An 18,067-nucleotide genomic window follows, 5' to 3' on the forward strand; every position below is an offset into this window, starting at 1 on the left:
CCCACTGCATTAGAAGATGTATGATCTCACAATTATCAAGCTACAAAGAGTAAAGAGTAAAGAGTAAAAGTATTTGATAGAGAAAGGGAAAGATATAATAAGATGGTACATTCTGACTTGGATTTATTTCATAGAACTGCATGATAATAAGTATTCTGAGCTAGCATTTATCGTGTTGTTTAGTAGCATTTAGGTGAAGCATCCTTGAAAATGGCATAAGAGGAGGAAGGTACAATACAAAAAAAACAGGAGAAAACCAAATTGGAATTTGGTAGCTACAAACCTCCTTAAATCACTCTTTCAAGAGTTTGGCTTATTATTTTTTTTGGGGGGGTTCTCTCGTTGTACTAGCTATACTTCTCAAGTTTCAATGTTTTAATACAAAAATGCTACAACATCGGTCAACCTTCCCCCTTTGCCGTTCCCCCTTTGCCCTGCAATTCTGAGTGTACAAAATAATTTAACTGTTGTCTTGTTGAGCATTTTCAAACTTTAGATTAGTTATGATTATACATGAAATTTGATTTATTTTCTCTTAAAGTATAATCCAATTAGTTAGTCCACCATATATACACAACTGAATTGTACGTTGCCTGTTGTTCCATCAACATGATAACATGCTGCATTGCATTATTGAATAGAAAGTTGTGAAACTGTTTATTTGTTCGCGTGCTTATGGTAGTATCTAATTTGTGTTTGCTTGTTGGAAGGATGATATTATGAGAAGGGCCGAAGAATTAAGAGCCGAAGGGATAGACAATCTGGATTTAGATGCCATCTTTTTCTTGGAGCTTCATGGGAAGGTGAAGAAGAGAAAGCAGATTCTCGGCCGGTGCAGGAAGTGCAACAAAATTAACTCCCCCATAAGCTACTTCAGCATATGCATCTGTACTCTCGACCGACAACGACCCGAGGAAGATGGACGAGCTCTACGAGCAGCGACTTCAAGAAGTGTGTAAGCGAATAGAAGCCCAGATGGAAGAGAAAGTTAGAAAGGTAGAAGAAGCGTCGGATAAGAAAATGAAATTGATGAAGGAACAGATGCAACAACACATTGAGATCCTATTTAGTGAAAAATTTGGGTGAACTATAGATATATAGATATAGACTTGAGCATTTTTAACTGGTGATATAGATATAGACTTGAGCATTTTGAAATCATGACTTTGTGAAACAATTTAATTCTCGCCATCCATTTGGCATTTTAATTTGTTTATTTTATTTTTTTAATTTGTTTATTTTATTTCTGTTTTTAGTTTAATGCCATTTTAATTTCATTGAATTACTACCTTCATCCCTGAAAATTTGTCCCATTTTTCCATTTTCGTCCGTCCCTCAAAATTTGTCTCATTCCAGTTTTTACCATTTTTTATAGTGGACCTCACCTCATATTCCACTAACTCATTCCTACTCACATTTTAATATAAAGCTAATATATAAAAGTAGGACTCACAATCCACTAACTTTTTCAAACTCACTTTCCATTACATTTCTTAAAACCCGTGTCGGGTCAAAGTGGGACAAATTTTTGGGGACGGAGGTAGTAACAATTTAAAATGAAGCTGAAATAATAATAATAAAATAATAAAAAATATGAAAAAATCATAGAATTCCGAGTACTTATGTGCTCGGAATATTACATTGCCGAAATGTCCTTTCCTAGCACAATCAAACTGTGTTAGGATTCGTCAGTCGCATTATTTCGAGCACCAAATTGTGCTAGGATTCTTGAAGCGCATTATTCCGAGCTCACACAGGTGCTACGAAGAGAAAGTAGGTGATAGTGCTTTGCAATTCCGAGCACTTCTGGTGCTCGGACATTACATAAAGGAGTTGACCATGTTTCCGAGCACCCGAAATGTGCTCGAAAAAACTGGAGCATTGCTCGGAAACGTGCTCAGGAATAATTCCAAGGAAGCAAATGGCTAGCACCCTATGTTAGGGATGTCAATCGGGCCGGCCCGTCGGGTTTCGGGCTAACCCTACTCGGGTTGCGGGTCAATCGGGTGCGGGTCAATCGGGTTATGATTTCTTTCGGGTTATAAAAGCTCAGCCCTAACCCTAAAAGCTCGGGTTTCGGGCTAGCCCAGCTGGTTAATCGGGTTGCTACCGATAATATTGGCGTGCGATCAATCCAATAAATAATGATTAAAATTACTAATATTCATACAATGTAAAACATTTAATTATGATATATTTGAGATATATGCTTAAACTCAATCATAAACATGATCAAATACTGATATTTGAGATATTTCGTAGAATTTTAATGCATGTTTTAGAAATTTAAATATTTTTTTTGTGAATTTGAAGTTTTTAATTTATTTATCAATTATTATATTAATAAAAATTTAATATATAATTTGTATATTTAATATAAAATTAAAAGTTATTTTTCAGTTAAAATTAATCAATAAAATGTTGAATTAATAATTTATTAACATACGATCAATCCAATAAATAATGATTAAAATTACTAATATTCATACAATGTAAAACATTTAATTATGATATATTTGAGATATATGCTTAAGCTCAATCATAAACATGATCAAATACTAATATTTGAGATATTTCGTAGAATTTTAATGCATGTTTTAGAAATTTAAATATTTTTTTTGTGAATTTGATGTTTTTAATTTATTTATCAATTATAATTTTAATAAAAATTCAATATATAATTTGTATATTTAATATAAAGTTGAAAGTTATTTTTTAGTTAAAATTAATCATTAAAATGTCGAATTAGGAGTAAAAAATAGAATAATATAAATTTTATCGGGTTTTCGGGCCAGCCCATCCGGTTTTCGAGTCTGGCCCTAATGGGTGCGGGTTAATCGGGTGCGGGCTAATCGGGTTTTGATTTTATCGGGCTAGAAATTTCTAACCCTAACCCTATAAATTTGACGGGCTATTCGGGCCAGCCCACGGGTTACGGGCTACATTGACATCCCTATCCTATGTGCTTAGAAACCTTATTTTTCCTAGCACGGTGGGGGTTTTCCTAGCATTTCAGTGCTAGCTAAATGTGCGTTTTTTTATAGCGTCAACTCATTCGACGTCTTTAACAAATTCAACACATAAAAAAATAAAAAGTTTATCTCATATTTTACCTTTTTTCTCATTTTTCTAATACTTTATTCACTTTTTTTTCTTTCTTTCTTTCTTTTATTTTATTTTATTTATTTTGTTTATTCTTTTTTATTTTATCAATTTTTTCCTCGAGTGGAATAAATTTAATGATATAGAGTGAACTAATTAGCCACCGGCGGTGCACTGTGTTGTTGAGTGCCGGCGTTGTTCAAGTTCAGTCATTGCATGCATTCGCATCCGGAGATATGGACGCCGTGGTGGTTGACGTTGGAACTAAGCTGCTCAAATCCGGTTTTGCTGTTCCCGACCAGCCTCCTTCTATGGTACTTTGATTTTCCTTTCTCTGATGCTCGGTGTGGAGTACCCTTGCCCTTCATTCGATTGCTGCAACGACTCTTTTTTTCACTTTAAAAAATTGTGCACGGTAGTCTTTGTAGTGAATTTTCGCGACCATTTTTGGCTGTATAACCCTTGAAATTGCGAAATTGAGATGATGCTTGTCCTCGTCGTCTCTTCTTTCTTCGATCAATTTTGAGCTTTGGATGCACCTTTTTTCTTTTTCCTTGTCGTGTGATGTAGAAATATTTTTATTTGAGGTACTACCTGTTTGATCTAGTGGATAAATCCAGACAAGTTTTTATTTTTGGGTTTAGGTTGTTTAGATTTAATTATACCCATTTAATAGCAACAATAATTTATGAAAGAAGGGAGATTGTTCTATTAAGTGCTCTCTCAGCAAAAGCTAAATGCTTGAACTAGGACATTGGAAGGAGCTTCGCCTTTCACTCCCTTCGGCCTTCAGTGTTTTGATTAGGTCAATTTTGAGCATCTTTCACACTGCATTATTCAGGAATGAAGCATAGCTATGAAGTTGAATGGTATGACGGGTGAGAAGTGCCATTGTGATATTTATTGTACTCTATAGGCTTCTGTCAACATAATGGTGATGCTAAAAATATTGTTAAGTTATGGAGTGTGGCATCAGTGTTAGTACTATTATACGATGTTTCTGGTTGCTCCGTGGCTATGACTCTTGCACACACTATTTGAACTTTAAATTTCTTTTCTTACTGAATGAATTGTGTGACAATAGAAGAATGAAATCATAGTTTATGTGCAGATTGGCTTAATTCTAAATCACTGAAGGATTTGTATGCTACTTACAAGCTTAGAAGTGGTGGTGTATTGTCTCCTACGTTAATATCTTTCCTTTTAGACTTTCCATTCACGTCACTTATGGTCAATTACTATAGTAGCCTAGGGTTCAACTCTTGCTATTGAAGACAAGAGCACGGCCCTTTCTTATTCGAGTAAAATGAAGATTCTCACCTCAATACTTTATGAGCATCTACTTAAATGAGTCCTTCAATCCTAGTAGGTTGTCCACTTGGCATACGGTTAGTTAGAAAGGCATTTAAAGAGAAGCATAAAGCGTTACCACCTTTAGTTCAATCCTCTGCCAAGTGGAACTGAATTTATTTTGCTTGGGAAATATATAAAATTAGAAAGAGGTAGATTGACCCCAATAGGCAACAATCTTCCCCCATTAAGAAAGTGCTATATACTTGCCACTTGGAAACAATTTATTTATGGCAGATTTTAACAGCTGAGTTGCAATTTAAATTTGTGTTATGTCATAGAACTCTATTAGTTTTAATATGTAGCAGTATTTTATAATGTTTTAAAGAGATGTCAAGGTGCTTTAGTTTTAATATGTAGCTGTAATTTATAATGTTTTAAAGAGATGTCAAGGTGCTTTCCGAGGACCATTATCAACTTTTATCACTCACACATCAGCTTTAGTACCATTACCATAGAATTAATGAGTGAATTCAGCATCTTTGCCTCTGTCCTATAATTCTATAAATGAACATTGGCTTAGTTTGGTTGACCTGCATTTCACTTTTTCACCTCCAATTTCCTATCCAAATTCATCAACCATTGGGCCATAACAGTTCCTCTGGGACTCAATTTTCGGAGAATGGAGCCAGTGGTGGTTGACGCTGGTTCTAAACTTTTCAAATATGATCATGCACTTCCTGAATGTGGCCCTGAGGTTACATTTCTTTTATGATTTTGAGAAATGATAATTTTATTGGTAAGCTTCTAGAGTGAATCGGGTGAGACAAAGTTGGTGAAACTCTACTTTGATTTCAGAATGCTGCTTATGAATGTGTTGTAATTATGGGCCTCAGTTTGGTTCTGGGCTTGGGTTTTTAGACTGGCATTAGTGCTCAATGGTTTTCGAGTTCGAGTTTCATTTCGGAATCGTGATGCATTAGTGAAAATGTAGATTGTAGACTAACGAAGTTGAAAACCAATACTAAGATCAGTGATAAGTCCATCTTCAGTTTTAATTGCTTGGGCTTCTTGCGAAACATGATCAATTAAGGGAAAGAAATGAAATTTCCAAAAATGGACTTGGAGAAATTTTGGAGCCCTTCATTTGTATGAGTTATCAATGTTCAATTTGTTCTAGTTATTTAGTTTTTCCCTTCAATTGAAACTTGTGCTCCTTTTGTGTTTCAAATATATGCTTTCATCTATTCTTTTTTAGGGGGAGGGGGGTGTTATGGTCATTGTCAATGACTCTGCCTATGTTAATGTTGCAGCTAGTAATTCTTGATCTTTTATACTCCATATTTCTTAGTGATTTGACTTACCATATTGGATCCATGTTATTCAATATTCACCATTTTTTGTGCGGAATACCCTTTTAGCACTTACTTCACTATGATGATTTCTTTCATTTATGCTATTTTTCTCTCTTACATGCTTTATTTACAATGTCCCGTCCTCATTTTAGGTAATTCCAACACAAATGAAACGTGTACCTGTAGATGAATCCTTGAAGAATTCTTCCTCCCTTGAAAATGTGATTGTTAATCCAGTTATCCGAGGCTTTATTAGAGATTGGGATGCCATGGAAGATTTATTAAGCCATGTGCTGTACTCTGGTTTGGGTTGGGAGATTGGCAATGAGGGGCAAATTTTGTTTACAGAACCACTGGCAACTCCAAAGGTTTGTTTAGCCAAAGTCTTCTCTTCGTCAAATTTATATCTTGATCATTTGTTTGAAACATGTGTTGTTCTATTGAATGATGGTAATTGAGGTGTTAGTGTATAAACCTACAGGCAGAATATGAGGTTTATGGCTGAGTATTACTATTATCCTAAAGGCTTGAGATGAATATGGAATTTGAATTTGGAGTTTAGCTGCAAGTTGGATAGAGTATCAGTACCTTTGTTTTTGTTTGTTTTGCTGTTATAGAACTGATGTTATTCAAATGGCATTTGCATAAAAACAAAAGTAAGATAAACGCAAAAAAACATACTATATGGAGTCTGGACATATTGCCATCAATGGTCAGAACTGTAGCTCTGAACATCAACTTCAGTTTAAAAAATCAAAACTATTGGATGCTCATGTGGCATTCAAATAATATGACATGTATATTTTTTTTGTTTAAACTCTTCGCTAATTTGTCAGCGTCATATATTGTGAAACAGGCAGTTAGAGAGCAGTTGGTGCAATTGATGTTTGAAAAGTTCAACATCTCAGGCTTTTTTGCATCTGAGCAAGCAGTGCTATCACTTTATGCTGTGGGTCGCATCTCAGGATGCACTGTTGATATCGGCCATGGAAAAATGGGTATGTGTTGACCAACCTGTTGTTTCTGATCTTCCTTTCAACTGCTGCTGGGAAGATCCGAAGATGACATGTAGAATTTTGTTGGCCTGGAGCTTCATATCAGCTTGATCTTAATTCTTAACCCATTATTTAGTGGAAGTTTATATATATTTGACCTTAAACATATGTCTAAATTTAATATAGGGGCAAGCCATCTGGATGTCTTCTTCTTACTTTCTACTGTTAACAATGTTCAGTTAGCTACGAACCGATTAATTGCAAAGTCCTGTGGAGCTATTTAAGTAGGTAGTTGGAAGGAGAAGTATAAGTGTTACTACAAGTTAATATTGTGTTTCTTTGAATACATTCAGCCTCTTGAACTGTCAGTGCTGCTATTCTTCCACCTAAAACATTGAAAAAAAAAGAAAAAGAAGAAGGATGACCTTATTTGTGAAATTTTCTCATTCGTTTTCAAGGATAACTCTTGGATCTAGATGTGTTTTCTCAGCTATATTCCTTATATGAACCAGTTTTTTAACTCAAAGATGATGGAGTGTTCCTCCTAGTTTTGTCTATTAAGATATTTATATTATGAGCAACTGCATTCTTTGACTTGGCAACCCATCTATAGTAGGTAGCTTTGATTTTCTCAATTTTGAGTTGCATAATGTATTCAGCATGCTTTGTCACCAACACTATCTATATCAAGTGTTACTTTGACTGCCTAATGACTTGACCTAGGCCAGCAATATAGTTTGTCTATGGCACAAGCTCTGTTGACAAATGGTTTTGTTTTTTCAAATTTTCAGATATTGCATCAGTAATAGAAGGTGCTGTTCAGCATATATCTTCTAGACGATTTGAAACAGGTGGTTTGGATTTGACCAACTTATTTGCTCAAGAACTTGGTGAATCCAATCCGCATGTGAACTTAAGCTTCTCTGATGTGGAAAAGTTGAAGGAGCAATATGCCTGCTGTAGTGAGGATGCTGCTGCTTATAGAAGGTTCCAGCAGGGATGCTCAGAGGAGCAACACACTCTGCCTGATGGACAGGTTATCTATTTTTCTATTTGGTGATGAAACAAGAGAGTGTATCACACAATTCTTTAGAATTCCATGTCATCGTGCATGGACCTTGGATTGATGTTGTAATGCTATCTGTTTCAGGTGATAAAAATTGGAAGAGAAAGGTATACTGTTGGTGAGGCCTTGTTCCAACCAACGGTTTTAGGTTTAGAGGCTCATGGAATAGTTGAGCAGCTGGTTTGTTGTATCTCAACCGTGTCAACTGAGAATCACCGCCAGCTGCTGGAGAATACTGTACTATGTGGTGGAACTGCTTCTATGGCTGGTGAGATGTGATGATTGCTTTCTCAAGTTACCTTTTTTTTGTAACATCAAAATATATTCCATCAGCATCTCCTTTATAAGGTAATTTCTTTGGTTGTAGGTTTTGAAGAGAGGTTTCAGAAGGAAGCTGCACTCTCCTCCTCCGCCATCCGTCCTCTGGTGAAGGTAATCAATCCCGTACTAACTATAGTAAAGCCTACCAATCGGGAGTTGTTGAACTTCGTATGTTTTGAATGCACATCTGATTGTGCCTTATTACAGGCGCCGGAATACATGCCAGATAATTTGACAAGTAACTCAGCATGGGTGGGAGGAGCCATACTAGCCAAAGTGGTGTTCCCTCAAAACCAACATTTGACCAAGGCTGATTATGATGAAAACGGGCCATCTATTATCCATCGCAAATGCTTTTAAGCAACGAATTCAATTCTACTAGAGGTAGCAGCTAGGCTTGAATTAGAAGTTGAGCTATAATCGACTTGCATGAATTCCAGAATTTGTGTCAGTTTCCTATGTATGTGATTTGATATGTATATTCTAGATGACCAAAACTACATGTAGATGCCAAAGGCTTGAGTTGTAGCTTAAGCAAAAACTCAAAATATGAAAGTGATTTACATCAGACAACGTTTCATCTAAAATGTGTGTTCTCATGTTTTGCCTTTATCTGTATCCCCTACCAAACACCCGCTTATGATTTAGCTATAACCAATTTGCACCCTTCACACAGCATTTCATTATTAGAGCTGAGATTTTAATATGGAAAAAATAATACTATCAATCTCAAAATTGTTTAAATCATATATATCCCACTTTAGTCATCTCTCAACAAACATTGTTCGGAAACAATAGGGCGTACAACAACAAAACTATAATGAACGGTGTGCATGATGCAAATTGCAACCGCTTCAAAACTGTAACAGGAGACAACTTCTACACTTTACGAGCCAAAGTTCTTTGCTTGGTTGCATGTTGGACCACTTTTTCCTCTACAGGAAGACCCTTCCTCCTCCTTACAGCATCAATGAGCTTCCTGGCAGTGTTCTGTAAAACACTAGCCCCATCTCCGAATTCTTCAATTTCCTCTTCTGTTTTGGGGACGAAAAAGGGATCCTCTGGAAGCATTTCCCAGTGACTGAAAACAAGTAGTGCACTTGATGCTCCGGCTGTCCATCTTCTCAGCTCATCTGCAAAACCAAAGCTTTCTGCAACAGGAACATATGCATGCACAGTGAATAGCGGTGACCCTTCCTGCATTTCTTCCTTTATCACTTTGGCTCGCCTACGAGCAAGTACTGCATACATGGACCCCAAATGCTCAGTTGGGGTATTCAATTCACAGAAGTATAATGCTTCAACAAGCCTGGGTTTTCTCTCAAGTACAGCTGCTTTGCAAGCTTCCTTAACTGTTGTCATAACTTGACCTGTAAAAACACCATACGGTTCTGGTTGCTGGGAAGAAGTATCCTCAGCTGACTGACACTCAATGGGAGATATGAAAGCCTCAACAACAAATGCCAAACCCCACAGAGGTTCCTCACATAAAGGACCGGCTGAAGTAGCCAGCTGAAATCCAGATAAAACACTGCTCTCTAGAGATTCTACTTCTCTTAGCAACATCACAGATGATGATTCTGTTGATACATCCTTGCTCTCACCATCATTGTGAAGACCTAATCTATTTGACACGTAAGGAAAGCCCTGCATAAGAACAGAGCCCTCCATGCTTTTACCTCTGCTTGGAGTGACCAGAATGTTAGGACCAACCTGTCTAGGCCCCAATGCCCAAATTCTTTTCAAAAAGTTTTTCCACAGTACTCTATATTTCTCTACTCGGTCTTTATCCATCTCAGCATTTGCAGAGGAAAGATCACTCTCTATAGCATCCATCATCCTGGTCTTTAATGCTTCAATTGGATTCTCATCTTCCACAATGCTTCCCCTCAAGGTCTCCAAGCTTTTCAAAGCCTGTTTAGATTTACCTCCAATAATATCTCCCAGCAGTTCAGAACTCTCATCAAGTAACTTGGTAAGAGGCGAGGGAAGTTTCATGACTTGTACACGAACAACACACCTACCATTTGGTGTTGTTTTCTCCACATAGTCAGAACTTCCACTTAAGAACTTCAGATTCTCCAAAGGATTAGTCATATCACCCTCAATTGTCTCCATATAAGAGACAAGTGGAGGAGATACTTCCAAGTTAACCTTAGCAAATCTCTCCTTCAGATCCTTTACACATCTCTCCAAATGAACTTCTCCAGCTGCTGCAAGAACATGCTCCCCTCTAGTAGAAATCGTGACCTCAACAAAAGGGTCCGCGCGATTTAAAAGCCGCAATCCTTTCATGAGTGCACCCATATCAGCAGGATCTGATGGCTCAATCGCAACTTTCAGTGTGGGCGCAACTTGGAAAACCATACTGGAGAAAGGCCAGCAATTAAGTGTAGATGAAAGAGTAGCGCTCTTCAATATGTGCTGACCAAGCCCTCGTATGGCCACGATATTGCCTGCCTTTGCAGACATAACTGGTTTCAGTCCTTGCCCCGCCATAAGATATAATGCTTGCAGCTCGGCTTCTTGGACATGCTTCTGCTTTGATTCCATCTTCAGAGGGTCATATAAAGCTGAAAGTACGAAAATCGTCTGTCCAGCACAGAGAACCCCACTAAATATCCTGGCAAATGCAAGGAAGCACTCTCCAGAATCTCCATCATCTGCAGGATTGTTCAAAATCTCACCACGAGGAAGCATCTTCATTGGCATAGCAAACATCTTAGAAACAAATACAACGCATGGTGCAGTGGGACTGGAATCACAAATTTCAACAGATTTCCTCACAAGTTCTGCCTCAGAAAGCAAATCAGAACAATCCCTATTGTCAGAACTGTCTCTTTTAGGCAGCAGCCTTGATATCCGAAAAGACTGAGCAGAAGCCGGATCAGGCATGCACTTCACAACCATAGATAAGATGGTATCTGCTAATGGAAGCCAACGGCTCATTACAGCTTGAAGCACAGCTTTAGGATCCTTATGTTGTAGCTCGCGTGAAGGGATAGACAAATTAAAATTTTTGATAACCTTCTCAATCAATCCTCTATCTCCATCTGTTTCCAAACTACTCTGATACACCTGCCAGAGTGGCTCCAAAATAAATTGCACAAACATAGGCCTTGCCTTTGCAGTATTGTTTATACCTTTCTTTCCCACAACCATCTTAGTCTTGGGATTGTAGTAACGATGGCCCCACAGTGCCCTTTCCAACGTAGATGCACTTGCGCCAAGTTTAGAAGCATAGATCTCTGCAAAATCGCTAATCCCAAAACCCCAACCATCGAGGGCACATGCAAATATAACATTTCCTTTGTGAGGTTGGAAGGTATCCTCTTCATCATCTTCCAAAAGTTCAAGATTATCATCACCTACATCATCAGACGGAGCAACTGAAAGCAAGGAATCAACATCAGATAAGTACTTTTCAGACTTGTAACCACTAACTATCCCGTTAACCTCATGGATAATTCTCAATAATCTAGTATAAGCTTCCATTGGACTCAACCTTAATTCGCATATTAGCCGATCCACCTTATTCAGAACCAGACAAGGAGTCAACTTCTCAATCCATGCTTGACGCAATACAGCATGGGTCTGAATGTGGACACCTTCTACTGCATCCACCAATACTAGTGCACCATCACTCAACCTAGCTGCTGTAGATACCTCACTGCAGAAATCCATGTGGCCTGGTGAGTCTATTAAATTAACAGAATACTCTTTGAATTGAAGACCAATAGATGAGCTTTTCATAGTTATAGCACGCCGCTGTTCCTCATCCAAATAATCCATGAATCTAAGTTTACCAGCTTGCTTTGGATGAAGCACCCCCCCACCACAAGAAGCAATCAAATGGTCTGCAAGGGTGGTCTTCCCATGATCAACATGTGCGAGGATGCATATATTCCGGACTAGCTTCTTATCATTAGTCTCATCAATGTGTGGTGGATCATCCTTCTCTGAATATAACTGAAACGAAACAAGGAAACGGCTAGCTTGTTAACACCTTTCCATGAAAAAGGCGTCAAAAAACTATGCCAGCCAAACTCTTACACCATCTAATTTCAAGTTAATGGACAATACAACATGAGTAAAAAAAGGAGTAACTTATAAACTCAAATGAAAACCTATAGAAATTATTAGAAACTATTATAATGCCCCTGCTTCGCTTCCAAACATATCACTGATCTTAATTCCTAAAACAGTTAGTTGATGAAATTAAATGTGAGAAGGCATCATAACTAAAACATCCTAAGCTCTAAACCCTAACCCCCCCCCCCCCCCCCCCCCCCCAACTTGAAAATTATAAGAAACGTGGTATATCACCATCATCAAACAAATGGTTGGATAAAGCCACGAGTAACTATACAGAAGAACCATTGTGTAGAAAATGAATATATTTCATAAAATTATGTTTATATCATCATCAAAATTAAACTAGCAGGCCCTCACAATAAAATTGAATTGAATTGAAATTGAAGTTCCATGACCTGAAATAGCAAATAAAAAACAACAGTATGATCGCAAAATTAAATTTTACAAGAAGAAAAGACAGATATGTGACAAATGGAAACTAGGAGAAAATTGAACAAGATGATGAGCCAATTCGTCAAATATGGTATTAGGTGTGAATGTGATAAACTGATTCTGGAGAATAGTGAAAGCATAACAATAAAAAAGACAGCTAGAATTATTGGCAGCGGTTGAACAGCAATCGAATTACCATAGAAGGAGGTTGGTCAGGAACAGGCAATCCGGATTTGAGCTCAGCGTCCATATCTCCGACGGTATGGTTTGCAAGTAGGCGGGTGCAGTGTCAGAACCTGAAACGACGCCGGCGGCCACAATACAATGCAGTGCAAGTGTTCGATGAAAGGCTTCAACAATGTCAGCGGTAGTTCTTCCGCTTCAATTGTTTGTGATTTGCTTCGATTAAGCAATTTTAGGGTAAATCTAGGTCGCAGGTTTAAGCTCCCACGACGATGGACGGGGGCGACAAAAATGACTGATCCTGCACTAGACTTTATTCATACAGCGAAAGACAATCTATCTTCTATCAATAGAAAAAAGACAAGTTTTTTAAAAAATCATATAGGGGAAGATACTTGGCGGGCTGTTGCCGGCTTTGGAGAAGTCCGGCGGTGGGTTCAGGCGTGAGGGGAAGGAGTATACGTAAATGCGATGTAGAAATTGATAATTTTCTACGGCTGCTTCTTTAAATTAGGATTCGTCTTCTCTTTCTTATTACACCCAACATCAACAATATTAATAATATAATAATAATAATAATAAAAATAATAGTCATAATAATAATAACATTAATAATAATAATAGACAGAACTTATGTTTTCACAATTTTCCATTTAATGATAAATTAATACATTAATCATTAACATCTATTTATTTACCTATCTATACATAAACAAAAGGGGAGTTAGTCGAAAAATTTACATGAATACTATTGTAATTAATTTAAATTTATATTATTTTTTCTTCGATTTATAGTCCTTTTTCACAGTTTTAAATAAAGATTTAATTCATTTGATATGAATTAAATTAGACCTGTCAAAATGAATTTAGGGTATTGGATTTAATTTATTTAATATAAATTAGATTAGACCTGTCAAAATGAATCGGTTGATAAAAATTAAATTAGACCTGTCAAAATGGATATCGGGTATCTAATACCCGATATCCAAATCCAAACCCAAAAAATCGGATAATTGGATACCCGATACCCGATTTTTTAGGTTTCAGATCGTGACCAGGTAGTGAGATTTTTGGATTTTCGGGTATCGGGTTACCTGAAACCCGACCGGGTATAACCGAATTACCTGATTTTTTTAAATTTTTTAATTTAATAAATATGTATTTGTTCTAATTTTTAAATTTTAAATAATTAAATGTCCTTTTGAGAGTCTTGAGATGTTGGAGGACCGATTCATCTATCTTTTTTACTTCTTTAGTAGTAATATTCTATAGGGGTGCATTATCCTCCTTATCACACCTTAGTATAAAATATATGACTAATATACACCCTTGGATCTATTAATTTAATGACTTTGATTAAATGGTAGATGGTACATTATGATACTAGTTTCGTACATTGTAGAGCAATTTTGGTATAACATTATTGGACGGTTTGGTTTCCAATTAGCAAGTGCGTCATTTACGGGATTTCAACTCCTCATCAATTCATTTCCCTCCCACTCTCCCTCCCCCCATTACTTCCATCCTCTCTCCTCCCTTAGTAGTAACACTGCGTAACCCTAGCCGCCGCCTCACTCGAAGCTACTTCTACCGACCCTCATCTCGAATCGGTGACCATCACGACGAGGGAATCCCGGTGTATACCCAGCAAATTCATTTTCGGACGGAATCAGTTCAATTAACGTCTGATTTCGACTACGGGGTGAAAGGTAAGGCCCAAACTTTAAGTTTTCGGTAGATTCAAATTTGAGAAACTGATGTTTGATTGTTTTGGTACATTATGTGGTATCAAATTTGATTTCTAAGTTTGTTTGTGTCTATTAGAATTTTTCGTTGGTTGAGTTTCTGTCTTTTGCTACAAAATTGAAGTTTTTGTCAATTGATTTTGCACTGTAATTCGCCTTCCAATTTTCTTCCTACTTGTCGTTTTTTGGTATGCAAGTATTGTCCTTTCTTGGGTTCCCCCCTTTTTTTGTGTATACTGCCTTTGGTACATTGGTTTATTCAACAATATTTTTTGATGTCATACAGCTCTTGAAGAACTTCCTACAAAATGGTGAACAAACGAACCATGTCGAAGAGGCCTGCTAGTCAACCGACAAGTAAACTACTTTTTGGTTCACAATATTGCTTAAACATTGTTAACCTCGTTCTATACATTGTTGTATGTCCTATGTTACATCATGAATACAGTTTAGTTAATGAATACAGTACATTATTCTCTGTTAAAGGTACATCATGGTAAACAAATTTGATGATTTCTTCATAGTAGTTGTACATTGTATATTTGCAGTTTGTGGGTTAAGTTCCATTTTGGGGTAGCTTTTGTACATTAATATTGTAGGACTCATTACCGTATGTTCTGGTGCTGCATTATCGATACGTTAATGGTACATTATGTATACAGTTTTGTACATGATATTGTTGTGCCACATCATGTTTGCACATTAGTACATCATTGGTAATACATTATTATGTTATAAATATACATTGTTTTAAACCAAAGGAGTTACTTTACTCCTAATATCAGTGAATATTGTTTTTATGTAACATTATGTATACAGTTTAGTACATGATAGCTTCTGCTGATATTTAGTGTTCTTGTTTTTTGTTGTTGTCAATAGTGTACATTATTCACACAAATTGACACATTAATTCGGTAATGTATGATTATGGTTATTTAATGTACGATTATCAAACAATCACTGTGTATACATCTTTGAATTTAATATACGATTATGATTGTTTAATGTAAATGTCACATTCATATTAATATAGATTATAATGGGTTTAATGTGTTGCGGAAGATAAATTCATCCTCCAAAGGGTTTAGCAATCCATGGTGCTAGGGCATAGTAGCGACTCACTAACAAAACCTCATTGTTCATTATTTTGATATAGACTGCTACATTATACAATCTCAGATGTACATTATTTACCTTTGAACTTGTACATTATTATGTGGATAGTTTTCAGAAGCACATTGATGAAAAACATTAGATTAGTCCTTCATAACTGTTATATTAATATGTTTCATAGTAGTTTGTGTTACATTGGTGAACATGTTCTATACATTACGTACAATTGATCATCTACATTATTATTTGATGTACTTTTGTTTGATGTTTCTTAAAGTCTAATCTCCTCGTACTTTGGTTTGATATTGCTTGTAGTCTAATATCCTCAATGTCAATATTTTTGAATAGGTACAACGCGCCCAAAAAATCTTGGTGATGAGGACTTTGAGGATGACATGCAACCTTTCCCTACCCATGATACATTATACATGCATAATTGTACATGACTTCAAAATATCATTCAATGCGACATGATGTAGCTATATATGTACATACATTATTCAATAATTTAATTACATTAATGTCTGAGATTCATACATTCAAATACCATTTTCATACATTAACATCGACATTAAACTAATTCTTTCGTACATTAAACTAAGTATTTCGTACATTACAAAATCATATTCGTACATCAAGTTCTTTATGAAACCAAAATCAAAGGATAAAAACAGAAATTATAGGAAAGAGTTGGTAACATGCTAAATCTAGCCAAATGGATTGCTAAACCCTAAGGGAAAAGAGTTATCTCCCTGCTTTTGGTGAAGTTTTCGTTAGTCGGTCGGTACTACAACCTAACCCGATGGATTGCTAAACCAAAAGGGTATGGATGCAACGTGCTGCAAGACATTTAACTAAACCTTTTGTACACTAAAATAAGTCGTTCGTACATTACGAAGCCATATTCATACATCATGATCCGTGTAAAACCAAAAACCCAAAGGATACAAACATAAATTATAGGGGAGTGTTGGTAATATGCCCTAGCCAAATAGATTGCTAAACCCTAAGGGAAAAGAGTTTTCTCTCTGCTCTTGGTGAAGTTTTCGTTAATCGGTCGGTACTACAACTTAGCCCGATGGATTGCTAAACCCAAAGGGTATGGATGCAACGTGCTGCAAGACATTTAACTAAACCTTTTGTACATTAAACTACGTTGTTCGTACATTACGAAGCCATATTCATACATCATGATCCGTGTGAAACCAAAAATCCAAAGGATACGAACAGAAATTATAGGAAAGTGTTGGTAATATGCCCTAAACAAATGGATTGCTAAACCCTAAGAGAAAAGAGTTATCTCCCTACCCTTGGTGAAGTTTTCATTAGTCGGCTGGTACTACAACCTAGCCCGATGGATTGCTAAACCTAAAGGGTATGGATGCAATGTGCTACAAGACATCAAACTAATTCTTTAGTACATTAAACTAAGTCTTTCGTACATTTCAAAACCATATTCGTACATCAAGTTCCGTATGAAACCAAAACCATAGGATACAAACAAAAAATTATATAAGATAATGTACGAAAACGGTATAATAATGTACATCGTCACTTTTAAACATAGCCTTCATAAGGACTTGATGTATTGGTTAATATAAAGATACTGCAAAAATAATTAAGTTTATCAACTAATATATTCAACATTAAGAAAGGAAAATAAATCAATAAAATATAACCACCAAATCATGGGAGGCATGAATCATGGGCTAAGCATAACTGACGTTTTTTGCTCTACCATCCATACCTTTTTTGAATTTTTAATTATTTTAATTAATTCCAAGTGGATCTTATATTAACCATTAGATCACACCTAATCAAGGGATGTAATTAGTTTTCCTTTTTAACAGTTTTATACACATTAATTTGAATACATCCCTATATATGTATATAAATAAATATTTTGGGGAATTTCAAACAAAGACATGACCCATAATTTTGTATGCGCCATTGTGTTGCGTTGTTAATTTCATTAGTTCAATAAGATTTGTTACTAAAATTTTGACTTTGATGATTAAAATTGTAACTTGGTAAGATAATAATTATATTAATCCTAATTAGACTAAATATAGTTTATAGCAGGAAAAAGAGCGAGTATATAGTGGTCACACTTACAAAATTAATTTTATTTCAACCAAAATTGTTGAGTAATACTTCAAAAATATTGGTCTTACATAACCAACAAAATCTTAGGCATCAATCAAATAGATTTTAATAAAAAATAATCGAAAATTATATGTGAATTTGCTGTTTGTTACCGATATATAGTTAAATAATTTTTTAAAGTTGAGGTTGTAAAAAAAAATTGAAGCTATGAACTTAAAATATAATTAAATGAAAGTTCAAGCTATAAACTTACTTTATTTTCTC

General features: G+C 36.0%; 2 protein-coding genes and 1 long non-coding RNA gene across 3 annotated transcripts; 2 read left to right on the forward strand and 1 right to left on the reverse strand.

The window, feature by feature from the left end:
• The first annotated feature begins 3,237 nt into the window (after positions 1-3,237).
• LOC121741230 (actin-related protein 7-like) lies at positions 3,238-8,716 on the forward strand. Its single transcript, XM_042133938.1, has 7 exons — positions 3,238-3,416; positions 5,900-6,115; positions 6,604-6,745; positions 7,534-7,778; positions 7,893-8,076; positions 8,176-8,240; positions 8,337-8,716. Exons 1-7 carry the CDS (start codon positions 3,339-3,341, stop codon positions 8,487-8,489), a joined length of 1,083 nt encoding a protein of 360 aa, XP_041989872.1. The 5' UTR covers positions 3,238-3,338; the 3' UTR covers positions 8,490-8,716.
• A 111-nt stretch (positions 8,717-8,827) lies between these two features.
• Positions 8,828-13,341, reverse strand: LOC121741229 (elongation factor-like GTPase 1). The gene is made up of 2 exons (XM_042133937.1): positions 12,853-13,341; positions 8,828-12,098 (listed from the first exon to the last, which is right to left on the reverse strand). Exons 1-2 carry the CDS (start codon positions 12,904-12,906, stop codon positions 9,009-9,011), a joined length of 3,144 nt encoding a protein of 1,047 aa, XP_041989871.1. The 5' UTR covers positions 12,907-13,341; the 3' UTR covers positions 8,828-9,008.
• Positions 13,342-14,283: 942 nt separating this feature from the next.
• LOC121811682 lies at positions 14,284-16,241 on the forward strand. The gene is made up of 3 exons (XR_006052745.1): positions 14,284-14,548; positions 14,871-14,941; positions 16,046-16,241. It is a non-coding gene; the product is annotated as an uncharacterized LOC121811682 (long non-coding RNA).
• The last annotated feature ends 1,826 nt before the right edge of the window (positions 16,242-18,067 follow it).

Source organism: Salvia splendens, chromosome 7 (genome assembly GCF_004379255.2).
Source record: "Salvia splendens isolate huo1 chromosome 7, SspV2, whole genome shotgun sequence".
In the NCBI taxonomy this organism is placed as follows: domain Eukaryota; kingdom Viridiplantae; phylum Streptophyta; class Magnoliopsida; order Lamiales; family Lamiaceae; genus Salvia; species Salvia splendens.